Below are 27,349 nucleotides of genomic sequence, written 5' to 3'. Positions count from 1 at the left end.
TGGCCGTGTGTTGCCTTGAAAACGATTGAAACAAAAGTGTCGCTCTTCGCTTTGTAGAACGCAGATTTTCTTAACTCCACTAAATATGTTATGTTTTGGCTTGGGCTTGTTTGTGTGTTTGTTAGCAATATAACTCAACTACAAATGGACAGATTTAATGTCCAAAAACCATTAAATCTGCTGCGCTGAGGATTCTTGGAGATGTAGTTTATTTACAGTCTCGGCCAACACTAAAACACCAGAAGAAAACTACACTTTCGTTTATCGTCACACGTCACAGTATTATTGAGAAGAGTTTGAAACCAAAATAGTATAATAGTGATATATCCCTACTTTATATTCATATATATTAACAGGGGTGTGAATCTTTCGCCAACTAACGATTTGATACGATTTCTGGGATGACAATTTGATTCAAAATCAATTCTCGATTGATAACAATTCTTGATTCAAACGGGTTCTCGCTATGTGTTATTTGTAGGGGTGTAACGGTACACAAAAATTTCGGTTCGGTACGTACCTCGGTTTAGAGGTCACGGTTCGATTCATTTTCGGTACAGTAAGAAAACAACAAAATATAAGTTTTTTGGTTATTTATTCATCAAATTTGTAAACAATGGCTTTATCCTTTTAACATTGGGAAGACTGTAATAATTCTACGCACGTTAATCAACATTAAACTGCCTCAAGTTGTTGCTTTGATTAAATAAAATGACAAAACCTTTCTTCTACATATAAAAAGTGCAACATTAAACAGTTTCAAGTCTTTTGATTGATTGATTGATACTTTTATTAGTAGATTGCACAGTACAGTACATATTCCGTACAATTGACCACTAAATGGTAACACCCGAATAAGTTTTTCAACTTGTTTAAGTCGGGGTCCACGTTAATCAATTCATGGTACAAATATATACTATCAACATAATACAGTCATCACACAAGTTAATCATCATAGTATATACATTGAATTATTTACATTATTTACAATCCGGGGGGTGGGATGAGGAGCTTTGGTTGATATCAGAACTTCAGTCATCAACAATTGCATCAACAGAGAAATGTGGACATTGAAACAGTGTAGGTCTTATTTAGTAGGATATGTACAGCCAGCAGAGAACATAGTGAGTTCAGATAACATAAGAACAAGTATATACATTAGAAGTACATTTGAGTTGTTTATTCATCATGCTTAATTTATTACAGCATTTGGGAAACCTGTAGTTGACTTTTATTATGCACACACACACACACACACACACACACACACACACACACACACGCACACACAGCAAAATGAGCTAACATAACGCTAAAAGCTAATAAGCGTTCACCTCAACCCAGAACTATGAGAGAGCTGAGCTGCAGTTTAAGTTTCTAGAAGGTCAACGGGCTCCTAGTGATGTTTGTAATAGTTGTGACTGGTAGGGGTTTTTTATAATTTGGGGAGTGTACGATGTCAGCTGCTCACCTGCTAAACACATATCTGCTCATCTCGACACCGGAGCAATGACAACATGCGCTCTGAATACACACTGCTGATTGGCTTTGTATGTAAACAATCAGATGGTTGTGTGGGCGGGACAATGCTGGGTGCTCACTGCTCAGAGGCAGCTGCAGAGCAGCTTGTTAAGACTTAAGTTTACAAACATGTTCGATACACCCTCGTACCGAACCGAAAACCCCGTACCAAAACGGTTCAATACAAATACACGTACCGTTACACTCCTAGTTATTTGGTATGATAATTATAATGAAAATGTTAAATCTATTTCTTGTTGCATTGACGGCGACAGCGTGGCGCAGTGGGAGAGTGGCCGTGCGCAACCCGAGGGTCCCTTGTTCAATCCCCACCTAGTACCAATCTCGTCACGTCCGTTGTGTCCTGAGCAAGACACTTCACCCTTGCTCCTGATGGATGCTGGTTAGCGCTTTGCATGGCAGCTCCCTCCATCAGTGTGTGAATGTGTGTGTGAATGGGTAAATGTGGAAGTAGTGTCAAAGCGCTTTGAGTACCTTGAAGGTAGAAAAGCGCTATACAAGTACAACCCATTTATATGACATTGATATGACAAGTCTTTGTAAAAATTATTTTAAGAAATTTTTTTTTTTTTTATTATGAATCGATTTTGAATGAGGTGAATAAAAATTGCGATTAGGTTGTGTATAGATTTTTTTGTGCACCCCTAATATTTACTGTTAAATTAGCTCTCCAAGGGGCAGCCATACTGCAATGTGGTCCTTAATGAAAAAACATTAAAAGACTCCTACTGCAGCTTGATATGTGCCGATTTCAGTGCATTTAATGTTGTTTTCACCTCTGAATGTTGTAGAAATGTGTGTTCAAAATTACTGTGCTTTGTCTCCTAATGCCGTTTTAAATTTGACATGTTCATAACAATTTCCAATTTTCTTGGAATTGCCAAATTTCACAGTCCATTTTTCCTTTACCAACTAAATTTAAACACCATTTTCCTGCAGACTATGCTCCAAAAGCTGGTTAAGTGTTTATATGGGAGCGGCTACAAAAACAAAATTTAAAGTAAAAAAATACAAGCAGCAAGGACGTCTTGAGTAACGCAGTGACAGGCGGTCAGTGTAGCGCTTGTACGGGGACACGCCCTGGTAAACACGTGGTAACCCAAACAACATAGTGACGGAATAACAATTTACCTATTGAGGAGGATTAGACTAAAAACCTTTTGGGTGCTGAATTGTGCAAGTAAATGTATATGATGCTTCTTAATGTGAATTTAAGCATAGTGCATTTATTGTTGTCCTCAGGTTGTGTCATCCGAAGGAGGCTTTGAGACAGTGTGTAAAGAAAAGAGGTGGTCCAAAGTGAGCAGCCGAATGGGCTTCCCTGCTGGTAAAGGGACTGGTTCATTGCTGCGCTCCCACTACGAGAGGATCCTTTACCCCTATGAGCTCTTCCAGTCGGGAGCAAGTCTGACTGTGAGTGCGTTTTAATAGTGTTATTTACTTGTTCTTCTTTCAATCTTATTACAGACCCTCTAGGAATTTACAACGTTGCTATTTAGGCAACTTTGTTAAAGGGGACCTTCAATGATTTTTAGGGATGCACCGAATATATTCGGCCGAATATGGCAAAAAAAGCCACATTCGGCCTTCGGTGGAATGAGTTAAAAACAAGGCCGAATAGTGGCGTATGACGCAATTTTTCGACGCGGTGAAGCAATCAACCAACGTGCGGTGACGTTGGGATATGTTGTGTACCTGTATAAGTGTATGAGGTTACAAGCACACACTTATTGAGATTTAGTGGGGCCTCTGTTTACATTATTAGCCTGTTGTGTAGGCTACCTGTATAAGTGTATGAGGTTACAAGCACACACTTTATTGAGATTTAGTGGGTCCTCTGTTTACATTATTAGCCTGTTGTGTAGGCTACCTGTATAAGTGTAAGAGGTTACAAGCACACACTTAATTGAGATTTACTTGAGCCTTCTGTTTACATTATTAGCATATCTACTGTGGCTAAGCAGACTTTTGCCAAAAGGACAATTTGTTGTGGGTTTATCCACTTTAATGCACTTTCATTTTTTTTTGGAATGCGTTTTTTGTTTGAAGGCCTAATATAAATGAAAAACTTTGTGCTTTTTTTGTAAAGCAAAGGCTACTCGAATATTAAAAACATGTCAATATTCAATAAAAAATCACTTTATTTGAAAAACGTGTAAATATTTATTCTAGGCTATTTATGCAATATTTAAAAAATTGTGAAAAACTGCATTCATTATTCGGTATTTGGTATTCGGCCTTCGGCCAAGCGTTTAAATTTTATTCGGCTTCGGCCACAAATTTTCATTTCGGTGCATCCCTAATGATTTTAATATACATTTAAAACACTTGTTTTGTAGATCAAATGTATGTGGATATGTATGCTTTGAGGTAGATTTTGCTCCACAGTCACTTTTATAACCCTTTTTTTTGAGTGTCTGCAAGATTTCCAATTGTGGAGGTGTTCCCAGATTGTAAATGAAACCTCGCCTCACCCATGCCAAAAGTATCATAATTAATGTAAATGTACAAAGTTTAAATATTAGATCTTGAAGTCGGTCGGCACTGATTTTTTTTTTCCCTAGACACGTTAGATAATAAACTTTAAGAACATATATATTCACCAAGTCACATTAGGTACACATGCACATTCTCCAATCAAAGAGTACATAAAAAAATATGTTTTAGCAGCATTTATGTCAATGCACATAACATTTCTGTGTTATTATGCACATGACACGATTAGATTAGATAAATATAATACTTTCCCTCTAGCTGAGAGCTAGCTTTAATGTCTAAATAGGAACATCCACCTCACTTAGACATAATGACCAAGTCAAACTGCAAAACTATGAAAAACAGAGGCATCCAAAACTGTGTGCAAGCTCACACCAAAATGCATGAACCTTACGTTTTAATGCTTTGGCTTTGTTATACACAAGTATCCAACGTTGTAACAATATTTATAGGTCAGAAAAGATTGAAGTCATTATAGGTTCCCTTTTATAATTCATGCAACTCCCCCGCACCTTATTGTGATTTTCGCTAATCCAAATTGTTCCCAGGCAACACTATGTAAAGTGAATTATATATTTATAGCGATTTTCTTTAGTGACTCAAAGCACTTTACGTAGTAAAGCTATGTTTGTTTTTTTCCGTAGAGAAATTAGTAACTGCAATAAGTAGTGCTCTTTATCTTTATTATTCTTAGTAAGGGTGTTCAAACTTTTCCAACCAAGGGCTGCATATTAAAAAGTTAAAAATGCAGCATTATTATGACTTACTGTATATTTTTTTATTTTGTGTAAAAAAATGCTAAAAATTGATGCTATACATAATAGTTTTATAGGCGTCAATGCAATTTATTATTAGTATCAAAATGTCAGTTTTTTCTCATTACATTACCTATTTTAGTTATTTTCCTATATTTTCACCGCTTTTTGTTTTTGTTTGATTTCATTTCAACAAGATGCGGCGAGTGACGGTTTCAGTAAAATGTTCTTTTTTAAAATTAGTAAAACTGTGAAACATTGAAATTCGTTTTCCAATTTTTGCACAAATTTGTTGAAATCTTGTGCTTCTGGGGGTTAAGTTTACAGAAAAAATTTAAAACATTGAGAACCAATTCATAAAATCACTGGATGATGTGGTGTTATTGAAAGAAAAGCTTCAGACCATTTGATGAAACATTTTGAATTTTATCACAACAAAACTGAGTAAATCCTGGAGGGGCTGTTATTTATTAATTTTCTTTAATTAGGGAATCCAGCGTCTTTATGATGAGGGAGACTACTGCGAAGAAGTAGACGAGGGAGTAGGCGAGGAGGCGCTCGAAGAGGAAGATCAAGAGGAAGAAGAGGACAAAGATGGGGAGGTTGATGGCGCCCAGACCAAAGAGCGTCTTTTGCCTGAGAGGCGCTCAAGGCGCCTTAAATCAGAGGTAACTTTGTGCTTCGCTTCAGGCTTTTTTTTTTTCTTTTAACAAGAACATCCTCACTTATGTTATTGTCTCGCTTTAGAGGGAAAACAAGGAGCCAAAAGGCCTCAAACTATTTGGCACAAGCCCCAAGATTGTGGATTTGGAGATTGTTTCAGCAGGTAGGACATTTAAATTAGAGATCGACAGATTATTGCCACTGATATATGGCGTTTTTACATTAATCAGTATCAGCTTTTTTTTTTTTTTTTTTTTTTTTAAACATAACTACTTCAGCTGATTCCATGTATATATATATACACATATGATACCAGTTTTTAGTTAAAAAAAAATTGGTGTAGTAGCTAATAAAAAACACTGCTCAAGCACCAGCCTTGGCACACATGCAACTTTTATCTTTATTTAGACGACGGCTACAACAAGAAGCATCGTCACCTCAAAGCTCAAGCCTTCGCCATCAAAATGAGACCACGCAAGGAGACGCTGGAGGTCAACTTTGTGAGTGGCAAACACATTTTCACCACAAAAGGTTGCCTTACGCTGTTGTAACTTTGTAACACAACCGCACAGATTGACCTTTACTTCTGCCTGATGTGCGGACGGGGGGACGAGGAGGAACGCCTTCTGCTGTGCGACGGCTGCGACGACAGCTACCACACCTTCTGCCTGATCCCGCCTTTGCAAGATGTGCCCAAGGGTGACTGGCGCTGCCCCAAGTGTGTCGCAGAGGTAAAGACATCTTTTCAAAATGTACAACTCTATTTGTATTATTTGTTTTATGAATCAGCTTTTTTTTTTGCAGGAGTGCAGTAAGCCAAGAGAGGCGTTCGGCTTTGAGCAAGCCGTGAGGGAATACTCCCTCCAGAGCTTCGGAGAGATGGCCGACCAGTTCAAATCCGACTATTTCAACATGCCAGTTCATGTATGTAAACAATTGAACTGTCATAGCCTCTGGAGAGCTCACATCACTACAGAGAAGCTGTGCTTTGTGCCCACAGATGGTCCCCACTGAGCTGGTAGAGAAAGAGTTTTGGCGCCTGGTGAGCAGCATTGAGGAGGACGTGATCGTGGAGTACGGAGCTGACATCAGCTCCAAGGACGTGGGCAGCGGTTTCCCGGTCAGGGACGGCAAGAGGAGGCTGTTGGCGGATGAAGAGGTGGGACCACTTCACATAAGTTGCAACATGACAGCAATAATTTCATATTTGCAGTTTCTGAGGAGTAAAATTAATTGATATATATTTTATATTTATATTTTTAGAGGTACAGGGGTAAGTGCATGCTTGGGATCTTTCTATGTGGAGTTTGCATGTTCTCCTCGTGACTGCGTGGGTTCCCTCCAGGTACTCCGGCTTCCTCCCACCTCCAAAGACATGCACCTGGGGATAGGTTGATTGGCAACATTAAATTGGCCGCTCTCGTATGAATGTGAGTGTGAATATGGTCTGTCTATCTGTGTTGGCCCTGTTATGAGGTGGCAACTTGTCCAGGGTGTACACCGCCGTCTGCCCGAATGCAGCTGAGATAGGCTTCAGCACCCCCCGCGACCCCGAAAGGGACAAGCGGTAGAAAATGGATAAATGGGTTGTACTTGTATAGCGCTTTTCTACCTTCAAGGTACTCAAAGCGCTTTGACACTACTTCCATATTTACCCATTCACACACACATTCACACACTGATGGAGGGAGCTGCCATGCAAGGCGCTAACCAGCACCCATCAGGAGCAAGGGTGAAGTGTCTTGCTCAGGACACAACGGACGCGACGAGGTTGGTACTAGGTGGGTATTGAACCAGAGACCCTCGGGTTGCGCACGGCCACTCTTCCATTGCGCGACGCCGTCCCTATTCACTATTTAATTAAGATAACTGTTGTAAGTAGAATTCACTGATGTAAAGTGTGTCATAAAATGAAAATAGGAAGTGAACATAAGTGTTAGTAATGCCTATGAACTAGAAAGGGGGTATGAATATTTAAGCTCTGCTTCTTCCTACTTATTTTCGGACATACAAAGTTAGTAAAGCACGTGAGAGTAAGAAGTACACAAACCTGTTCCATCTGACACAACTTGATGTTTCTGGAAAACAGCGCCCCGTTATTGAAGTCGTCGCCTGTTCTCCTCTTTTGTTTGAGAAAGTTCCTCCTCGTACTTTGCTATCTTTCTTTCGCACATTTTCGTAAAAACACCAAAACTATACACTCACACTTAATCTGTGCTTAGCAATGTGTTGATCGCTTCAGCGTCTCTTTGTTTGCAGCTAGCAAGCTAAGCTAACTAGCAAACGAGTTAAACTAAGCCAATCCCGACAAAGCTTCAAAGTTCACCGAGACGAGTTGAGTTTATCCTGACACGAAGAATGAATAAACTTGCAGTTTGGCACACGATAGGCGAATTACAACACACGTGAAATGAGAGCTGAACACAGACCTAAAGACCACACTATGTTATGTCCGTGGTAGTGAAAGCGGATAGATAGATGGATTTTTAGAGGACAGTAATCAATACATGTATATAAAGTGGATCCTCGATATTTGGTTCTTGAACTGGGTTTGTAAATTTAAAAGTTTGTATAGTGAAGCAAATTTCTCCATTAGAAAAAAAAATTAATATGAATAATGGGTTCCAGCCCTGCCAAAGTTCCATATTGTAGTTGAGGTTTGTAAGCTTTTAACATAAGATACACTGATATACAGCACTCTATATCAAACAAACATAAGAGGATAATGATTTGATCATCTCTTAATTAACAAACCAAAACGACGACAAGCTGCTGTCCTTTGTATGTGCTGCTCTGGCAACACACGCGCAGACGTCTCTTTGGCGCCCTTACAAACGACCAGAAATAACAAAAATCCCAAATTTTATCAACCATATTGCGACAATAATAAACACTGTGGGGCGGCATAGCTTGTTTGGTAGAGCGGCCGTGCCAGCAACTTGAGGGTTGCAGGTTCGATTCCCGCTTCCGCCATCCTAGTCGCTGCCGTTGTGTCCTTGGGCAAGACACTTTGCCCACCTGCTCCCAGTGCCACCCACACTGCTTTAAATGTAACTTAGATATTGGGTTTCACTATGTAAAGCGCTTTAAGTCACTAGAGAAAAGCGCTATATAAATATAATTCACTTCACTTAAAAAGTAAAATCCAGCCACGTTAACATTGACTGTGGCACTAAAGCAAAAGCAGCTGACGGGGAAAAGAGGTCTGGCGCCGGTCGATAATGTGTGCTCTTGTGCTGCTGAACGAGAGGTAGTGTTTTCTTCTCTCTGTGAAGTTAGTCTGCTCTGGCCTATTTTTCGAATAAGTCTGGTCAATTAAAACTGGCTGTGGTATGAAGCGATTCCCCCTTTTCTACTGTGGTTTGTTGAGATTTTGGGACTCATATTGAGTTAGCCAAATAGACAAAACTTGTCATAAGGCTATAAAACTAGAAAAGAGGCACACATGCTGAAGCACTGAGAAGTGACTGGTAGTGTACTTTGCAGCAAGTGAAACGGAGGGCTCTGCCTTTAAAACAATGTTGCGCCCTGCTTTTTTTATTGCAGGCATGAAACGAATGAATGAAGCGTTCGTACACAGAGACATGGTTCGCACACAGAGGCACATTTGGTTGCAACTAAAAGTTTCTGAACTGAAAAGTTCTCAAAAAAAGGGTTTTGTAAATCCAGGTTCCACTGTAATCAATTTAGAATCGAATCATAAGGTGCTCAAAGATTCCTACTGCGACTCAACAGCCTTCAAATGGCTTTTTTAACCCAACCCACATATTTGATGTCTCCTGTTTAGGAGTATGCCAACTCCGGGTGGAATCTAAACAACATGCCTGTGCTGGAGCAGTCCGTCCTCACTCACATCAATGTGGACATCTCGGGAATGAAGGTGCCCTGGCTCTACGTAGGCATGTGTTTTTCCTCCTTCTGTTGGCACATTGAGGACCACTGGAGTTACTCAATTAATTTCCTCCACTGGTGAGGCCATGGGATGCAAATTATAACATTTGTGTGTCGTGAAAGCACCCATTGAGGTCCTTTTTATTTGATTTTTAGGGGCGAGCCAAAGACCTGGTACGGCGTGCCGGCGTCCGCAGCAGAGCAGCTGGAAGCGGTTATGAAAAAGTTGGCACCGGAGCTGTTTGAATCCCAGCCTGATCTCCTTCATCAGCTTGTCACCATTATGAACCCCAACATCCTCATGGAGCATGGTGTGCCTGTATGTAACTTTGTATATTGCCTCTATGTAACTTTGTGTATATATCGAAAGTTTACATACACTTGTAAAGAACTGAATGTCATGACTGTCTTGAGTTTCCAATACTTTCTACAAATCTTATTTTATTGTGATAGAATGGTTGGAGCAAATACTTGTTTGTCACAAAAAAACAATCATGAAGTTTGGTTCTTTTATGAATTTATTATGGGTCTACTGAAAATGGGACCAAATCTGCTGCATCAAAAGTATACATCCAGTAATGTTAATATTTGGTTGAATGTCCCTTGGCAAGTTTCACTGCAAATAGGTGCTTTTGGTAGCCATCTACAAGCATTTAGTTTAACTTTTAACCACTCCTCTTGACAAAATTGGTGCAGTTCAGCTAAATTTGTTGTTTTTTCAGCATTGTCCACATATTCAGGACTTTCGGAAGACCATTCTAAAATCTTAACTCAACCCAACCTAAAGTGGAATATTTAATGGTAGAGTTATTAGACCTTCTAAATAGGTCAATAATTGACAACATTGATTTTGATACAATATTTATTTTTTCTGCAATGACCATTTCAACAAAATCCCACTAAAAGGTCTCAGGGATTCAAAAAGAACCCACTCATAAAAGTTGTAAAAATTAGTCATATATAATTTTTGTTTTCTACTTTCAATGCTTGAATCTCTCGATCAACTTTTACATTGAAAGTTATTATTTTTCCTTGTATGCCCTTTTTGTCAAAAAAAACCCCTTTGTTTGTATATGGTAAAACCTCAAAACATGCAATATGTTCCCAAAACAAATTTCATTATTGAATATATGATTTAATTGAAGCCTTGAAAAGGTCAATAATTTAATCCAATCCAATCCACTTTATTTATATAGCACATTTAAACAACAATAACGTTTCCAAAGTGCTGCACAGCCATGTTAAAAACTATTTAAAAAAAACAACAATATTATGCTCCACCAATGATTGAATGAAAACAAAAAATAAATAAATATAAAACCAATAAAAACAATATAAAAACAAATATGATTAGAAACAATTTTAAAGCGTAAAATCAATTAAAACAGTAAAATATATATTTTTTTTAACGACAGTAAAACAGTAAAATATATATTTTTTTAACGACAGTTTTAAATAAAAAAACTTTGTGTTGTCAGTGTCAACATTTCAACTTTTTCTCTTTGTATTACACCTCTTTTATTCCACTTTTTTTGTAATTGTATTTTTACAATGTGCCGTACAGGCCTTTATTCATTCATGAATCTACTGCTTCTGAGTTCCATGTTTGTATTGTCCTTTCCTTCAGGTGTACAGGACCAATCAGTGTGCAGGAGAGTTTGTGGTGACCTTCCCAAGAGCGTACCACAGTGGCTTCAACCAGGGCTACAATTTTGCAGAAGCTGTTAACTTCTGCACGGCTGATTGGGTTAGACCGTAATTCTTGCTTCATTAAGAGGAATTAATTCCCCCACGGTCGTCACGCATGTTTTTTTTCTTGTACCGCAGCTCCCAATGGGCCGCCAGTGCGTGGCCCACTACCGGCGCCTGCGACGCTACTGCGTCTTCTCCCACGATGAGCTGCTGTGCAAGATGGCAGCCGACCCGGAGAGCCTCGATGTGGAGCTCGCCGCTGCTGTCGTCAAAGAGATGGGGGAGATGCTGGAGGAGGAGACAAAGCTCAGGAAGGTGGTACAAGAAATGGTAAGTTATTAGGTTGATGTTTTGCATCTTCCTAGTCACAATTGCGTCCGTTCTGCCCACAGGGTGTGCTGTCCACCGAGCAGGAGGTTTTTGAGTTGGTGCCTGATGATGAACGCCAGTGCCACAAGTGCAAGACCACTTGCTTCCTGTCTGCGCTGACTTGTTCCTGTAGTCCAGATCGCCTGGTTTGTCTCCATCATGCAGCAGATCTCTGTGACTGCCCTCTGAGCAACAAGTGCCTCAGGTCAGGTCTTGTTTTTCTAACAGCCTGCGAACATCTACTTCATATCTTTATATTCTGTTTTCAGGTATCGCTATGATCTGGACGACTTTCCGGCCATGATGTATGGTGTGAAGAATCGTGCACAGTCATATGAGACGTGGGCAAAGAGGGTCAGTGAGGCCTTGTCAGCAGAACAGAAGAACAAGAAAGGTGTGTACCTGACTGCTACACCGTTACCTTAAAGGGGTCATATGACAATTTTTAGCTTATTTTACCTACGTCCTTGTGGCCTACATAATATGGTGGGGCTTTGGTCTACATTTTGCATCTATTTAGCTCTGCAGACCCATCTTCAAGCCACTTGCTAATTGCAAAAATAAAAAGTCCCTTTTTGGTGCGGAGGCGTCCATGATTGAATTTTTGTGCGTTTTAAAACCACAAAATGCTCAGATACGTTGGACCCAGTTGCCATAAACTTGCAGCTCCAAGGCATGTTTTGTCTAGCTATTCATTCATATCTATCACTGAAAGTATTGCCGGCCGGTGGCCGGGTTGTATGGATATTATGATCTATGACATAACGTTAAAAGAATGTTAAGTAATGTTTTTCCCATGGTTAGTCATAACAGAACTTAAAACTATTGTTCAAAGATCATTAGCATTGTGGCACCGTTTAGAACAGTCCGTATTACTTTATTTAACATACAGAAATAATCCATATTTGGAATTGGGCCATCATCACATAAATTGTCCATTTAGAATTGATCGTTTTCCATTTAGAATTGATCATTTTCCATTTAGAATTGATCATTTTGCGGCCAGACATTGAGTAATCTAGTAGGAGCTACATAGCGCAGTGCAGACAAACAAAAACAAGATTTATAAAATGTAATACAAAATGCTAAAAATGTATGCTAAACCCTAACACTGTAACTACATTTCTCAACCTCCTACTTGCTATTTGCTTATAATAGCAATGGTTACAAGGATGCTAATTGTCGGATAATCGTCATATATCTACTGAGTTTGGACTTACCGTTGCATTGTATCCACCGTCACTATAAATTGTATTAAATGTCTCTGGAGTTAATATAGATACTCTAGTCATCTCCCAGGAAAAAAATCTAATTTCCAGTAGTTTACAAGAATAGAAACACACACTGGCATGCAAGGTTTAGAAAAAAAAAGTATTAAAAATTACATAAGCGTAAAAATATACCATTGACAAGCAGGTACTACCCAAAATGTAGTTTTGGGTAAATCCTTCTGTATATTGCCTTGGACAATATAGTCGGTCTCTGTGCTTCATGTCTGAGTTGGTACAATCTCCTGAAGCACGAACGTAAAACAGGCATTTCTTACTTTTTCATAACTGGCTGGAGGAGTAGAGAGCTGCGCTGGTTGATCTATAACCAATAACAGAGCATTTTAGCTTTAGGGTTGTTAAGGATTTTTTTCCTATTCAATAAAGGAATATCCAGAGAAAGCTATGGTCTTTTAAGTATTTATTTGAGATCTTAAAGAACATCAGTTTACAGAGGAGAAAGTTTTACGCTGCTGACAGAAATGAGGATGCGAAAAAGAAGGAAGACAATGAAAACTTTCAGATGCTTCCATTGCTTTTGGGAATGGAAGAACAAGGAGGGATTAAAGCAAAGTGTCCCATCCTGGTTGGGGAAAGAAGAGGGAGGAGGAAGAGCAACACAGACTATATCTGATTGGGATACTAGCTAAAACAGAAATGTTTTGATTAAACATTGGGTAAAGCAATATTAATCACAAAAAAACAAACATTTAAAGAATAATCCTTGACCAAAAGACAAATACAATATACATTAGTGCTCTTCCAACATCACAGCAGTCTTTTTCTCATGCTCTAAAAAGGTGTGTGGGGTTAGAGATATCCCCCCCATACTCCAGGAATGTATCAGGGCCATAACAGTGTTTTTTATCTTGGGACAAAAACACGCTATAGAAGCATTACAACATAAATCAGATGAGAACTGTTACTTAGACTAAAATGTTGTGACAAGATATTACTAAAATATTAATTTTAAACATGGCAAACTTAAAGAAATTAGGAAAAGATTTTTTACGGAAGGAGATATCCGCTGACGTTGGCATATGTCAGGGGTCGGGAACCTTTTTGGCTGAGAGAGCCAAGAATCCAAATATTTCAAAATATATTTCTGCAAGAGCCATATAATATTTTTTTTCAACACTGAACACAACTAAACACGTGCATTTTTAAGTGAGACCAATTTCTACAGTATAATAAGTATCTTATTCTTTGTAATAACATTGTTATTCTGGAGCTAACTGTGGAGGGGGCGTGGTATGCGGGCCTGCAGCGAAGCGGGGTGTGCCAGAGCCGGCCTCGAAATCAGCGACAGGTGCGTAGATGGCCCACCTGGGCCTTGTCATCTAATCACCTGTCGCCCTGTTATAAGCAGCAGCCAGGAGGAGAGACAGGGTTGGGGCTGGAGCCAGAGTGCGAGCGAGAACGTAAGAGAAAAAGACAATTGCTGGAAAGCAACGGAGAGACTTATTGAAAAATAAAAAATATTGCAACCCTGAAACAGGCTCTCATGTCGGTGCTTTGGGTCTGAAGAACCCCCAGGAGAGCAAGCCTTAAACTAACCAATAATAAATAAATCACTTATTACCCTTAATGCAACTTCTTGAACAAGTGTGGTAGAAAAAAGGATGGATGGATTCAAATACATGAGCATGTTTTATATTTTGAACGTTATTTTTAACACTTTGATTACAAGTGAAATGATTCATTACTCATCGTGTTAAGCAATGTCAGCTCAGATTTATCTGAGAGCCAGATGCAGTCATCAAAAGAGCCACATCTGGCTCTAGAGCCATAGGTTCCCTACCCCTGGCATATGTCATAAGTCATGCCAAATCTCAAACAGTTAGTTTACAATCGTTAAAATTTAAATTTTCTGTACTAATAGGGAGCCCAAATACACAAAAACGGGTACCATCAGGCAATAAAAGTGGGTTTTGCATAACATGACTCTTTTAACTTGTATGTATATGTGTTTATGTCCCTTTTTTCACACATAGATCTAATTGAGCTCAAAGTTTTGCTGGAGGACGCCGAGGACAGGAAGTACCCTGAGAATTCTCTATTGCGCCGCCTGAGGGAGATGGTGAAAGAGGCCGAGACGTGCTCTTCTGTAGCCCAGCTGCTGCTCAGTCGCAAACAGAGACACAGGTAGGCTGACGTCCATGTACACAAGCAATGGACACACCATGTAGGATACTTGGCAAACACAAAGGGACTTTTTTGCTTCACAGTAGCCGCCTGCGTTCTGAGAACAGCCGGACCCGCAACAAGCTGACTGTGGACGAGCTGAAGGCCTTTGTGGAGCAGCTTTACAGGCTGCCCTGCATCATCAGCCAGGCCCGACAAGTCAAGGTCAAGCCCTACTAACTTACATGATAAATCAATGCATCACTTCAGATTTAAGAATGTTCCCAACCATGTAGTACAGTGGTTCTCAAATGGGGGGTACGCCTACCACTGGGGGTACTTTAAGGCAGTGGTTGTCAACCTTTTTTCAGTTATGTACCCCCTGTGAACATGTTTTTAATTCAAGTACCCCCTAATCAGAGCAAAGCATTTTTGGCTGGGAAAAAAAGAGATAAAGAAGTAAAATACAGCTCTATGTCATCAGTTTCTGATGTATTCAATTGTATAACAGTGCAAAATATTGCTCATTTGTAGTGGTCTTTCTTGACCTATTCAGAAAAAAAGATATGAAAGTAACTAAAACCTTTTTTAAAAATAAACTGGTTCAATTATATATAAAGATTTATACACATAGAAGTAATCATCAACTTCTAGTGCCCTCTTTGGGGATTGTAATAGAGATCCATCTGGATTCATGAACTTAATTCTAAATATTTATTCACAAAAAAAGAAATCTTTAACCTCAATATTTATGGAAACATGTCAACAAAAAAATGTAGCTGTCAACACTGAATATTGCATTGTTGCATTTCTTTTCACAGTTTATGAATTTACATTCATATTTTGTTGAAGTATTATTCAATAAATATATTTATAAAAGATTTTTGAATTGTTGCTCTTTTTAGAATATTTTTTAAAGATCTCACGTACCCCTTGGCATACCTTCAAGTACCCCTAGGGGTACACGTACCCCCATTTGAGAACCTCCGTATGCCAAGGGGTACGTGAGATTTTTTTTTAGAATATTCTAAAAATAGCAACAAATCAAAATTCCTTTATAAATATGTTTATTGAGTAACACTTCAACAAAATATGAATGTAAGTTCATAAACTGTGAAAAGAAATGCAACAATGCAATATTCAGTGTTGACAGTTAGATTTTTTTGTGGACATGTTCCATAAATATTGATGTTAAAGATTTATTTTTTTGTGAAAAAGAGTTTTAGAATCCAGATGGATCTCTATTACAATCCCCAAAGAGGGCACTTTAAGTTGATGATTACTTCTATGTCTAGAAATCTTTATTTATAATTGAATCACTTTATTTTTCAACAAGTTTTTTGTTATTTTTATTCCTTTTTCCAATTACTTCAAGAAATACCACTACAAATACAAGTTATACAATTTAATAAATCAGAAACTGATGACAAAGTGCTGTATTTTACTTCTTTATCTTTTTTTTTCAACCAAAAATGGGGTACTTGAATAAAAAAAAAAATCACAGGGGGGACATCACTGAAAAAAGGTTGAGAACCACTGATGCAGTATATTTATTTATACAGTACAGTATTTCCCGCAGATTGGCAATCTTATTTGTAGTGGTGGAGGTGTGACCAGGACGTGGTGGGGGCGTGTTAATGTGACTTAATTATATAATTTGTATTGCTGGCTATGACACATGTATTTTTTAAAAAGGTTTGATTGTAACAAATTTTAAAACAAATCTATTATTAGTACATATAAGTACCAACAGTGTTACATTATATCATTTTTATTATCATTTTTTTCCTTTATTTTATTGTTATAATGTATAAGGGACGGCGTGGCGCAGTGGGAGAGTAGCCGTGCGGAACCCGAGGGTCCCTGGTTCAATCCCCACCTAGTACCAAACTCGTCACGTCCGTTGTGTCCTGAGCAAGACACTTCACCCTTGCTCCTGATGGGTGCTGGTTAGCGCCTTGCATGGCAGCTCCCCATCAGTGTGTGAATGTAAATGTGGAAGTAGTGTCAAAGCGCTTTGAGTACCTTGAAAGTAGAAAAGCGCTATACAAGTACAACCCATTTATTTATTTATTTAATGCAGGCCGCACTTAGTGCACCCCTGGTATATTTTACATATATTGTCTTACCTGGCCTGAATATTGGAATTTAGTTTGGCAGGCATTTAAATAGTCCTTTTAAATGATTCACATATATGTAAGATGAAGTGGTACTTTTTTGTATATTAAAATCTTAAAAAAAAAAAAAAGGATTTATTTTTTGCTTGCGGCGATCCGCAGTGTATTTTTTACTCCGGTTATGTTTCGCATGCCCAACTATTTAACTCTCTAAAAGGGCGGCCATAAACATGAATTCATAAACTAATTTGGCAACACGGACTGACAGAAAATGAACATATACAGTGTTTCCCAAAATATTGTATCTGTGGCGTGGGTTGGGGGGGCTAATCGTCATCGTGTAATTTTCTGTGATTCAACAATCTTTGTTCGTGTGCGGATGTGCAATGTGGATTTTTTTGTTTTTTGTCTTTAAAGATGTATGATGTTATCTCATGTTTTAAACCTGATTTAACAACAGAAAATAAAGTTATTGACATTCCTGGGACAGTTAAATTTTATGCAGCAGTAGACGTGCGCGTGCGTCTTACATATTACTGAAATCCTCCCTTTTACAGGGAAGAGTTATTCTAATGTCGTGTAAATAAAGAGATGGGACTAGAATTGAAGAAAAATAATTTATTCTACAAAAAAGTAGTAAGTACAAGCAATAGCAATACCAGCGCCGGAGACCTGTTTGCTTATAGACCGGAGGAGCCCTCTCAAAATAGGCTTTTGTTCCTTGGCGGAGATTGAAACCAAAAGTTAGCTTGGCATATGTGTTAAGCGCACATACATTCTTGTCCACATTCACTCGTCGCACCTTGCACATCCTAACACCATTAAAAATCGAGGAAATAATATGTGCGTGTTTGTTTGGATAAGAAAAAGGGTGAGATGATATCATTGTTTTTATCTTTTATTGCAAAACCTAGGCCAAAGCTAGTTGCTTCTGAGCCCTTCCATTTCATGCTCAAAGGTGGGGAAATATTCCTTTTGACAATATAATTTGCATATGCGATTAAATGAATGAAAAGCATGATTTTTTCAGGGTTCCGTGATTTTTAAAGATAATGTACACACGTCATTGTATGTCTGATATATCTCAATATTGATGAACAGATGCATGGTCGGCAGAAGTCAGCTGTGGTATGTGCGTAAGAGGTGTGTGAAAAAGAAGAGTTACAATCCCAACTTCTATATAGAGCAGGGTGCCACAATTAAATAAATGTATGAGAAACATTGATGTATCACTGTATTTTATCTTCACAGGAGTTGCTGGAGAATGTGGAGGACTTCCATGAGCGAGCTCAGGTGGCGCTAGTGGACGAGCTGCCCGACTCCTCCAAGCTCCAGGCCCTATTGGACCTCGGCAGTGGCCTTGATGTTGAGCTACCTGAGCTCCCCCGGCTCAAACAGGAGCTCCAGCAGGCTCGCTGGCTTGATGAGGTTCGCCTCTAATTACCGATTACTTAGGTTGTCCTAAAGGCTGTGCGTAACATCCGTGTCACACACCAGGTCCGTATCACCCTGACGGAGCCTCATCGCGTCACCCTGGAGCTCATGAAGAAGCTGATTGATTCTGGAGTGGGGCTGGCGCCCCATCATGCTGTGGAGAAGGCGATGACTGAGCTGCAGGAAATCTTGACAGTCTCAGAGAGATGGGAGGACAAGGCCCGTGCTTGCTTACAAGCCAGGTATCACTAGGTTTTCAAATACACACAAACTACTGTAGCTTTTAAAGTAATTCCCGTCTTGTTTTTATTGAACAAGGCCTCGACACGGCATCGTGACCTTAGAGAGTATCGTGCTGGAGGCCAGGAACATTCCAGCATACCTACCTAATATCTTGGCTCTACGAGAGGCCCTGCAGAAAGCCAAAGACTGGACAGCCAAGGTTGAGGCTATTCAGGTATAAACTACATTTTTGTTAATGCCAGAATAATGAATTTGCACGTGTAAAGAAGCCAATTTGTCCATACACAGAGTGGTGGCAGCTACGCCTACCTGGAGCAACTGGAAAGCCTACTGGCACGGGGACGCTCCATCCCAGTCCGACTTGACCCGCTGGCCCAGGTGGAATCTCAGGTGGCTTCAGCGCGAGCCTGGAGGGAGAGGACAGCACGCACGTTCCTCAAGAAGAACTCAACGTACACGTTACTCCAGGTGAGACAATGACCTGCCATTGAGTAGGGATGGGTACTGAAAGTTGTGTGTGCACGATAGTAACCGGACCGCTACTTTTTTCATAATGCAAAAAAAACAACACACTGAAGAGTTGTGTTATTGTTTGTGCTATGGTGCCATTTTTGGATGACTTTGCTTAATGCAGTTGCTACGGTGCCCTTCTTTTTAGAGCTTTGGACCGAAAGTACAAGTGCATTTCCATCTTTCAATAGTCCAAAGCGTTTCTTCTCGTATGTATTTTACAATATAACTAAAATAATTTTTACTTACTAAACCATGCCATGTGCTATCTCTGTAGTAGATATGCGCGGTTTGCGGTCTCATCCGCGGGTCGGGCGGGTGACATGACGAAAAAATAGATATTAAATAGATTCGGGCGGGTGGCGGTTGAACCATTTGGAAATATATGATATACATGGCTCAGAGATCGGTAACTTTTACCGTTCAAAGAGCCATTTTGGACCCGTGCCACAAAGCGAAGAAGACATTAGTTGACGTAAACATCCTCAAGTATGTCTGCCGGCAGTCACCCAGTTATTAAGTATTAGGGCGTGCTATGAAGCTTTTGCCTTTGACGCCTTCTACAACATGGACAATTTACTTGCAAGTCCATCAATATGTTGTGTGTGGCTTCCACTGACACACACACACGACTGCGAGGCATACTGAGTGATACAGAGTACACTAATGGTTGTGATATAAACAATTTTAACACTCTTACTAATATGCGCCACGCTGTGAAGCCACACCAAACAAGAATGACAAACACATTTCGGGAGAACATCCTCACAGTAACACAACATAAACGAAACACAACAAAAACCCGGAATCCTTTGCATCCCCCCGTGCGTCTGTAAGGTGGGCGGGGTTGGGGGCGTGAAGTATGTTCAGGAAGTGTCATGGATGCAAAGGATTTTGTGGTTTTTTTGTGTTTCGTTTATGTTGTGTTACTGTGAGGATGTTCTCCCGAAATGTGTTTGTCATCTTGTTTGGTGTGGCTTCACATCGTGGCGCATATTAGTAAGAGTGTTAAAATTGTTTATATCACAACCATCAGTGTACTCTGTATCACCCAGTATGCCCTTCAATCTTGTACGTGTGTTTGCGTAAGCTGCATACAGCATGTTGCTGGACTGTGAAACGGTTCGTACATGTTTTTGAAGGTGTCAAAGGCAATGGCTTCACAGCACACCCTTATTCCAGTTATCTGAATGATCACAATCGGATATCCGCGAGAACGTTAGCGGCTCCCATTGCCTTCGAGTCAAACTAGCTCTTTTAGTGGTAAAGGTCGCCGACTCCGGATATTTAACAATGGGCGGGTGGCGGGCGGTTGCGGTTCTGATGAAATGTTGGTTCGGGTGGATGGCGGGTGGGTGGATGACGACTTTAGTGACGTGGTTGCGGATGATATAATTGTCCATCCGCGCATCTCTAGTCTGTAGGAGTGTTTTCACACATATTTGTATGTGCTATCATGTAATGAAGCTAGCGTCGTTAGCATTAGCTCATATGCTAACACATTTACGAGTGTCGGTGTAAGTATTATTAACTTACAATGGCATTATTTTTGTATTGTTTTGGTTTCAAAAATTCCTCAGTAAATTCACCAAAATGTCACCGTGGAGTTATTGAGTTTGTTTAGCTGATAGGAGAAGTAAATTTCGCTGCTCGTGGGTGTCTGACAATGGCTTTTCTGTTTTGTTTGATCAGCCGTTTTACTGCCGTCTTACAGGCACTGTTTGGAAACAATTAAATAAACATTCAGAAAATATATCTGCGTAATAACTCATTTCACAACAAATGTATCTGCGGCTCATAGTCCGGTATGGTAAATATATGGAAAATATTTTTCTTCTAAAATTTAGTGGTTGCGACTTATATACCGGTGCGTTCTAAAGTCCGGAAAATACGGTAGTCACAATAGACAAATGAACAGATGTCGCGAGGAAGGCGACACTGACTGATGAACTCTTTCGATTAGTGATCAGAGGCGAGTGATTCACAGGATTTCTAATCAAGAGCATGTGTGGAAAACAGCACTCTGAAGTAGTGCTCTGAAACAGTGCTGGAGTCTATGCAAAACATAACCAAAACAGGAAATGAAACAAAAATAAGCGCGCTTGCCAGGAAGAAACACTAAACACAGAAAAACTATCCAGCAAATGAAAAAGCAAACTTTGTGTGAAAAATGGACTGCAGGCAGTAACTCGACTTTTTATCTGAACACAGCCTCGTCTCGTCTCTTTTCAAAACACAGCGATGGTGAAGAGCCCCAAAGACCGACAGTACACTTCTGGTCTTCACAATTAAAGGCTTGCATGCTAAATCCTATCTGACGAAATATGGGTCAAAGTAAAATAGCTGATAATTTGACAATATGCTTTGTTTTGTATTCCATATTGTTGGATTTATTACTTAACATTTTATTTACATTTTGAAATGATCCTAATTACAATTCTGGGCAACTCTCAAGTCACAAAATCTTTAAAAAATAAAAATGCATTTTTCAACAACATTTGTATATGCAATTTCTTATTCTTATAGCCAGACCTGTGTGTTTACTTCCGTACCTGACGATTTCGGCTACAACTGTTGCCTTCATCAGAGGTCATGCGATGTGAAATTTTTCATGTTTTACATTTTTTATTACCCTTTAAGCACCGGCACCGTTTCAGAAGCAAATGGTACTTGTGTCAGTAAATATTAGGGGTGTGGTAAAAAAATCGATTCGAATTTGAATCGCGATTCTCACTCTGTGCGATTCAGAATCGATTCCCATTTTTTAGAAATTGATTTTTAATTTTTATTTTTATTTATTTTTATTTTTTTTATCAATCCAACAAAGCAATACACAGCAATACCATAACAACGCAATCCAATTCCAAAACCAAACCTGACCCAGTAACACTTAGAACTGCAATAAACAGAGCAATTGAGAGGAGACACAAACACGACACAGAACAAACTAATAGTAGTGAAACAAAAATTAATATTATCAACAACAGTATCAATATTAGTTATAATTTCAGCATAGCAGTGATTAAAAATCCCTCATTGACATTATCATTAGACATTTGTAAAAAAAAAAAAAAAATAGTGTCACAGTGGCTTACACTTGCATGGCATCTCATAAGCTTGACAACACACTGTGTCCAATGTTTTCACAAAGATAAAATAAGTCATATTTTTGGTTCGTTTGATAATTAAAACAAATTTACATTATTGCAATCAGTTGATAAAACATTGTCCTTTACAATTATAAAAGCTTTTTTTTTCTAAATCTACCACTCTGCTAGCATGTCAGCAGACTGGGGTAGATCCTGCTGAAATCCTATGTATTGAATGAACACAGAATCGTCTTGAATTGGAAAAATATTGTTTTTGGATCGAGAATCACGTTGAATCTAAAAAAACAATTTATAATCGAATCGCGACCCCAAGAATCGATATTGAATCGAATCGTGGGACACCCAAAGATTCGCAGCCCTCGTAAATCTGTAAAAATGTTTCCAGTGAGAGACACACACTGGAAAGTCGAAGGATGTGGATTTATGTTTTTTATTTTCAAAACCAGTATATATCCAGTATTTTCCAGACTATAGAGTGCCCAGGTTTATAAGCCAGAGCCACTAATTTTTAAAAGGAAAAAATTGTTTTCCATATATTAGCCCCACCGGACTATAAAATACGTTGTCAAAAGGAGTTGTTCACACACAAATATTTTGAAAATGTATATTTACATACCTTAATCGTTTCCAAACAGTGTCTGTAACACAGCAGTAAAGCAGCTGATTGAACAAAACAGACCTCATTGACACACTAACTGCAGAATTTAGCTCTCCATTCAGCTAAACATAAGTCCATGGTAACCGTTTGGTAAATTAACAAAACTGAAAATAATCAAAAATAATGCCATTGTAAGTTAATAATACTAACAAAGACACTTGTAAACATCATAAACGTGTTGGCATATTAGCTAAAGCTAACGACGCTTGCTTGATTACATTACAATAGCACAGTGGTTCTCAAATGGGGTTACGTGGACCCCTGGGGGTACTTGAAGGTATGCCCAGGGGTATGTGAGATTTTTAAAAAATATTCTAAAAATAGCAACAATTCAAAAATCCTTTATAAATATTATTGAATAATATTTCAACAAAATATGAATGTAAGTTCACAAACTGTGAAAAGAAATACAACAATGCAATATTCAGTGTTGACAGCTAGATTTTTTGTGGACATGTTCCATAAATATTGATGTTAAAGATTTATTTTTGAATTTTAGAATTAGGTTGATGCATCTCTATTACAATCCCCAAAGAGGGCACTTTAAGTTGATGATTACTTCTATGCGGAGAAATCTTTATTTATAATTGAATCACTTGTTTATTTTTCAACAAGTTTTTAGTTATTTTTATATCTTTTTTTCCAAATAGTTCAAGAAAGACCACTACAAATGAGCAATATTTTGCACTGTTATACAATTGAATAAATCAGAAACTGATGACATAGGGCTGTATTTTACCTCTTTATCTCTTTTTTTTTTCCAACCAAAAATGCTTTGCTCTGATTAGGGGGTACTTGAATTAAAAAAAAATTCACAGTCGGTACATCACTGAAAAAAGGTTGAGAACCACTGCAATAGCACATACAAACATCCACGAAAACACTCTAACAGGTATCACAAATAAGTTAGAACTGTTTGTTTTATTGTAAAACTTACAAACATTGCTTAGAATTATGAATGAAGAATCCATACAAGTAAAAACACTATGGATGACTAACAGACAGAACAGCATTTCTATTTACGGTTCAAAGCTCAGTCTAAAATGAAGGGCAATGCAGTGAGCGGTTTCATCCAAAAGATGGCACCATAGCACTTGTTTTTCTTAAACTATTTGACCATCAGCAAAAAAAATCCATAAATTAACCACACTGTTTAATAAGCCACAGGGTTCAAAGCGTGAAAAAAAATAGTAGCCGCTTGTAGTCCGGAATTTACAGAAGTAATTTTTTTTTAGGAAACACCCATTTATCACTCCCGGATAGTCTCACTTTCCTCCATAGCTTCAGCGCATGCAAGCTGTACTTCCCTCGCGTGACCGCCCTGCACACGAGTTTCCTTGTGAGCCCGCCCCCGCGGGCTCACCTTCATACAACTCTGCGTCTGTGCGGCCCCGAGTGACTTGCCCTGACCACCTGGTTCCAGATAGGGCCAATATAATTGGATACCTGGGTTCCAGTTCGGGTATCCGCCCGTCGGTGGGCCCGCGCCCAAGCCGCCCAGACTGCACAAATACTTGTTTTTTCTTCAACGTTGGACACGCGTTAGACTGTGGATGAACTCCTCTTCACGTTCCACCACACCACCATCAGAACAAAATACGGCCTTACTACTTGGGCCTGACAGCCTATATTCATCCCTTACCCCCTGGCAAGTCCTCTTACTCCCCCCTGTAATGAACCGGGTCCAATGTTTGTTTGACAATATTCCCGGCCCCACTCCGAGTGGGTCCTAAGCTCCAGCCTGGGACGGAATTTTTTTTTTAGGAAAAAGAAATAGCTTTGTGATATGGGCGTCTACATTTAAACTTTTTACTATGATATTCAACTTTTACACCTATTTGCTATTTTATTCCCCTTTGTATGGTTTTTCTGGGCTTTTTATTAATATAGCATTAATAGAATGTGCTGTGGGCCGTTAAAAAGTTAACCCCGTTCCGCATTTTGGTCACTGCTGATGTGTGTACCCATCCTTACCATTGAGTGGTGCCAACATTACATGTGTAATAATTTATCTTGTCCTCTCAGGTCCTCAGTCCTCGTGTAGACATCGGCGTCTACGGGAACAGCAAGAGCAAGCGTAAGCGAGTCAGGGAGCTCATGGAGAAGGAGAGAGGAGGCTTCGATCCCGACGCCTTGAGCGAACTGGATGAGAGCCGAGAGGAGGTGCGAGACCCCTCCGTCGTGGTCGCCGCCTTCAAAGCAAAGGAGCAAAAAGAGATGGAGGCCATCCATTCCCTCCGCGCCGCCAACCTGGCCAAGATGGCCATGGCAGACCGCATCGAGGAAGTCAAGTTCTGCTTGTGTCGCAAGACTGCAAGCGGGTTCATGCTGCAGTGCGAGCTCTGCAAAGACTGGTTCCACGGCGTGTGCGTGCCTCTGCCTAAGACGGGGTCGCAGAAGAAGATAGGCGTTGGTTGGCAAAGCAATAGCAAGGACTCTAAATTCCTGTGCCCGCTGTGTCAGAGGTCGAGGCGGCCCAGGTTAGAGACCATCCTGTCTTTGCTGGTGTCGCTGCAGAAGCTACCGGTGCGTCTTCCAGAAGGAGAGGCCCTTCAGTGTTTGACTGAGAGGGCCATGAGCTGGCAGGTATGGATTCAAAATTACAACAGTACAAGTTAGGGTTATAAAAGATAAACCAACACGACTGGATATCCGGTTTGACAAGCGAGCAATTCGGCTGTGTCAATAGCAGAAACCTTAGATTAAACGGGTGTAAAAGACTGGCGTAGGCATTGCGCAAAAGTAGCAACCACAGTTTGTCTTCAAAACATTGCTTGTAAGTATGAATGTGTTTATGTACAGTATGTAAAAAAGATTGTCTACTAAGGGTGTCCCAATCCGCTAATATCGGATATAGTGCGATATCAGCGGGGAAAAAAACCCCAACTCTTTGATATTAGACTCAAATACAACAAGTCCTACTTGTGCAACACTCAACAGCTAAATGTCCTCTAAAATGCACACAAGCTTGGTCTTTTCCTATTTTTAGTGAAGACATTAAACATGCTAAGGCTATAGGATAGCAGCTACACAACAGCTAAGCACATAAGAGCACACACAAGCTAGACATACTTAATAAATGTCCTTAATTAAAAAATATTGCAGTTCAAAATAACACATTTGCCAATGTAAACAAATCATTTTAATTCCATATTTCTTACAAATACAAAGTCTCCAAGGCAGAAGCGTATAATAAAAAATATTAGCATCATTTACCTTACTGCATCATAAGCTAACTTAACAAATTATTGTGGCCCTTAGGTGTCGCCTAAGAACTAATTCAACTTAGACAGCATAAGTTTACTCCTGGCGGTTAATTATAAATAGGTTAGTGTTTTTCATATCTACCGTTGTTCTCTGAGTAATTTCACTTGATCAAACCTTTTCAAACATTCTACACTACAAAATTGTTTGAGTATAGGATCAATATCGGTATCGGCCAATACAGAAGGTTTCAATATTGGTATCATATCGAAGGTGAAAAACCCAAATGTCTTTGTCAACAAATGTTGACAGAATCGAATCGTTCCTACTCTGTCGAAACTTATTGATTTGTTCTGTTTTTACAATATATCCTGTTTGGATCGTATCGTAATCCTTATATCTACTTACTTACATCCAGGACCGAGCACGTCAAGCTCTTGCTACTAATGAACTGTCGTCCGCTCTGGCCAAGCTGTCCGTACTAAGCCAACGCATGGTGGAGCAAGCTGCTAGGGAGAAGACAGAGAAGATCATCAATGCTGAGCTGCAGAAAGCAGCCGCCAATCCTGACCTGCAGGTACGAGCATATTCATGCGGCAGATCTTTCATTACAGGTCATTTCTGGGGATCTACGTGTTTATTTTCTTTGCCTAGGGGCACATTCAGACCTTCCAGCAGTCTGGCTTTAGCAGAGCCACATCACCTCGCCAGTCTGTGGACTACGATGACGAGGAGACCGACTCGGATGAGGACATCAGGGAGACATACGGATACGACATGAAGGTGAGGTGTAGAGCTTCTGGAATAAGCGAGGGCTTGGCCTAGACCCCTAAATCTTCTTCATGTTTCCTTCCTACCAGGACCCAGGGGAAGTCAAGCCCTACCTTTTTTGTGATGATGAGATCCCCGTCAAGTCCGAGGAGGTGGTTAGTCACATGTGGCCGACAGTTACACCCTCTTTCTGCGCCGAACACGCCTACTCGTCAGCATCCAAGTCCGTTGTGCAAAGTGAGTAGGGCTGGGTAAAATAATATCTTTATATCTTTTAATTTTTGGCAATATCAATTCACAAGGCATAGCATTTATTGTCACCAACTGTAGCCTTGTGAATTGATTAACGTGGACCCCGACTTAAACAAGTTGAAAAACTTATTCGGGTGTTACCATTTAGTGGTCAATTGTACGGAATATGTACTGAACTGTGCAATCTACTAATAAAAGTATCAATCAATTAATCAATCAATTGTGCATTGAGCAGCAGCAGCGGTGTGCT

At 39.6% G+C, this 27,349-nt stretch overlaps 1 protein-coding gene across 1 annotated transcript in view; it reads left to right on the top strand.

Moving 5' to 3' along the window:
* Positions 1-27,349, top strand: part of kdm5a (lysine demethylase 5A) — a 56,892-nt gene that overhangs the window by 15,194 nt on the left and 14,349 nt on the right. The window contains exons 4-26 of the mRNA XM_061914506.1: positions 2,785-2,955; positions 5,282-5,461; positions 5,541-5,619; positions 5,865-5,956; positions 6,029-6,187; positions 6,261-6,380; positions 6,457-6,615; positions 9,244-9,425; positions 9,504-9,666; positions 10,975-11,094; positions 11,175-11,369; positions 11,432-11,613; positions 11,678-11,802; positions 14,671-14,821; positions 14,905-15,025; positions 18,169-18,345; positions 18,415-18,593; positions 18,670-18,808; positions 18,883-19,062; positions 24,898-25,458; positions 26,495-26,653; positions 26,731-26,859; positions 26,937-27,084. Of these exons, the coding sequence (XP_061770490.1) occupies positions 2,785-2,955; positions 5,282-5,461; positions 5,541-5,619; positions 5,865-5,956; positions 6,029-6,187; positions 6,261-6,380; positions 6,457-6,615; positions 9,244-9,425; positions 9,504-9,666; positions 10,975-11,094; positions 11,175-11,369; positions 11,432-11,613; positions 11,678-11,802; positions 14,671-14,821; positions 14,905-15,025; positions 18,169-18,345; positions 18,415-18,593; positions 18,670-18,808; positions 18,883-19,062; positions 24,898-25,458; positions 26,495-26,653; positions 26,731-26,859; positions 26,937-27,084 (3,871 nt within the window). The remainder of the gene's footprint in view (positions 1-2,784; positions 2,956-5,281; positions 5,462-5,540; positions 5,620-5,864; positions 5,957-6,028; positions 6,188-6,260; positions 6,381-6,456; positions 6,616-9,243; positions 9,426-9,503; positions 9,667-10,974; positions 11,095-11,174; positions 11,370-11,431; positions 11,614-11,677; positions 11,803-14,670; positions 14,822-14,904; positions 15,026-18,168; positions 18,346-18,414; positions 18,594-18,669; positions 18,809-18,882; positions 19,063-24,897; positions 25,459-26,494; positions 26,654-26,730; positions 26,860-26,936; positions 27,085-27,349) is intronic.

Source organism: Nerophis ophidion, linkage group LG10, assembly GCF_033978795.1.
Source record: "Nerophis ophidion isolate RoL-2023_Sa linkage group LG10, RoL_Noph_v1.0, whole genome shotgun sequence".
Taxonomy (NCBI): domain Eukaryota; kingdom Metazoa; phylum Chordata; class Actinopteri; order Syngnathiformes; family Syngnathidae; genus Nerophis; species Nerophis ophidion.
The sequence above is the reverse complement of the archived record's forward strand: the minus strand, read 5'-3'. Positions and strand labels throughout refer to the sequence as shown.